The following is a 1,677-nucleotide window of genomic DNA, read 5'->3' as shown; positions in this document are numbered from 1 at the left end:
CGCCAGACGACGCAGGGCAGACGTGACGGGGAGGCAGAGCAGACGCGCAGGGCGAGATGAGGGAGGGAGCAGGACGTCGCGGAGATCAGCAGGAGGATGTACGAAGAGATTAAGAGTAGCAGGGACCCGAGGGACCATGTGGAAGACGGCTAGTGCTAGTCCCCCCCGCGTCGCCGGGAGGACGACCCCGGCTAGTCGTCGACCACACCCACAAAGAACCCTGCACAAAGATCGCACGGGCGGGGACCTGTTCCTTTTGCCCATCTCAAAGTAGGGGTGTCCGTTTTTATTTATTTATTTCGCTCTCTCTGTCTCTCGGCGCCTCCCCCCGATGGGGGGATCCATCTTTTTTTTCGCACTAATCCCGACCCCCGGTTTTTTCGCTCAGGTTTTCAAACTTGTTCTATCATAGTTAGCTGCTAAGTGAGAGCAAGTGGCACATCGCGTTCTCACCACGGTCGCCGCTCATGGCGCGGCGCGCCTGCGCAACGCGGCCCCGAGAGGGGCCGCCTGGCCACCGCTGCCACTGCGCCGCACGGATTTCACCCCACTTTCGCGACTGTGGCCGTCCAACAGTCTGCCGGCGCGGCGGGCGCATTCGAATGCGCCCGCTGCGCCGGCAGACTGTCAGTGCTATCCCGGGCGGCGCGCCAGCGAGCCCGGACGCTGGTCAGCCGCGAGGACAGCGCCATCGTCATCGGCGTCTCCTGCAGCAACTTCAACAGCACAAGGTAGCCGGGTCGGAGGCCTCCCGCCGAGCTGCCGAGCCACCCCGCACCCGCGCCACCCTGCCTCAGGGAGTCAGTTGAGAGGGTGCGCAAAACCTTACCAAAACTGGCACGGGTCACGCGCCGCTCGGGAGCCGCGGCGCAGCCTCCAGAGACTGCAACGACAGCGAGCATACGCGCACGCGACTAAGCAGCTAACTCGAGGGGTTTCCTCAATCAACCGAACGCACTAGGCTGGCGAAAAAACCGGGGCGCGGGATTAGTGCGAGCCCCGCGCACCGAACACGAAAAGCCCACCGCCGAGATAGGGCAAGTAGTATTTGAAACACGTTGTGAGACCTGCGTTGGTTCTGCGCGAGGGCACTCTGGGATGCAAGCACGGTGTGATCTCGTCTTGACGACTCGTCAACGTCATCTGATCTATATTGCGTGAGCGAGAGCCCGCGCGGCGAGCGAGCCCGCTGCCGCTCTTCACCCGCTGACGCTTGCGCTTGGCACTTCCTCGCCTTCTGGATCGTCGTACGAGTATGTCATGTCGCCATCCTGGTCGGTGAAGCGACCGATCGCCTTGCAGATGGCGTACGCGCTCTTGCCAGGCTGCTCACAAAAGGCAAGCCGCGCCGCAGTGAACTCGGACTCGGAGCCTCTGCCCGCCTTTTTAGACACGGTTTCGATTCGACTCAGCTCCTGCCCAATCTTCACCCGCTTGTCCCTAGCCGTCGAGGGCGTTGCTCTCAGAGCGCCCTCAAGCTCTTTCCGCTTGCACCACGTCTTCTCCTTGTCAAATGCGATAGTCAGGCTGCCATCGCAGTAGGCTTGGCGCAGCTCGTCCTGCTCGCGGTCTCGCCGGGTCATCGCGCAGGTGGGCGTCTCCATGTTGTGACCGAGCGAGCAGTACTCGGCGTAGGCGGCCTGGTGCACCGCGATGCTGAACGGGATGAGGCGTATC

General features: G+C 62.7%; 1 protein-coding gene across 1 annotated transcript; it reads right to left on the bottom strand.

Moving 5' to 3' along the window:
- Positions 1-412: 412 nt before the first annotated feature.
- Positions 413-902, bottom strand: EMIHUDRAFT_256395 (hypothetical protein; the record flags this gene model as incomplete). The annotated part of the gene is made up of 2 exons (XM_005767913.1): positions 413-481; positions 552-902. The coding sequence occupies 2 exons, from the start codon at positions 900-902 to the stop codon at positions 413-415; spliced, it is 420 nt and encodes a 139-aa protein (XP_005767970.1).
- Positions 903-1,677: the final 775 nt, after the last annotated feature.

The sequence above is a fragment of the Emiliania huxleyi genome (assembly GCF_000372725.1).
Source record: "Emiliania huxleyi CCMP1516 unplaced genomic scaffold EMIHUscaffold_4740, whole genome shotgun sequence".
Lineage (NCBI taxonomy): Eukaryota > Haptophyta > Isochrysidales > Noelaerhabdaceae > Emiliania > Emiliania huxleyi.
Note: the sequence above shows the minus strand (reverse complement) of the source record. Positions and strands in the feature narration are given on the sequence as shown.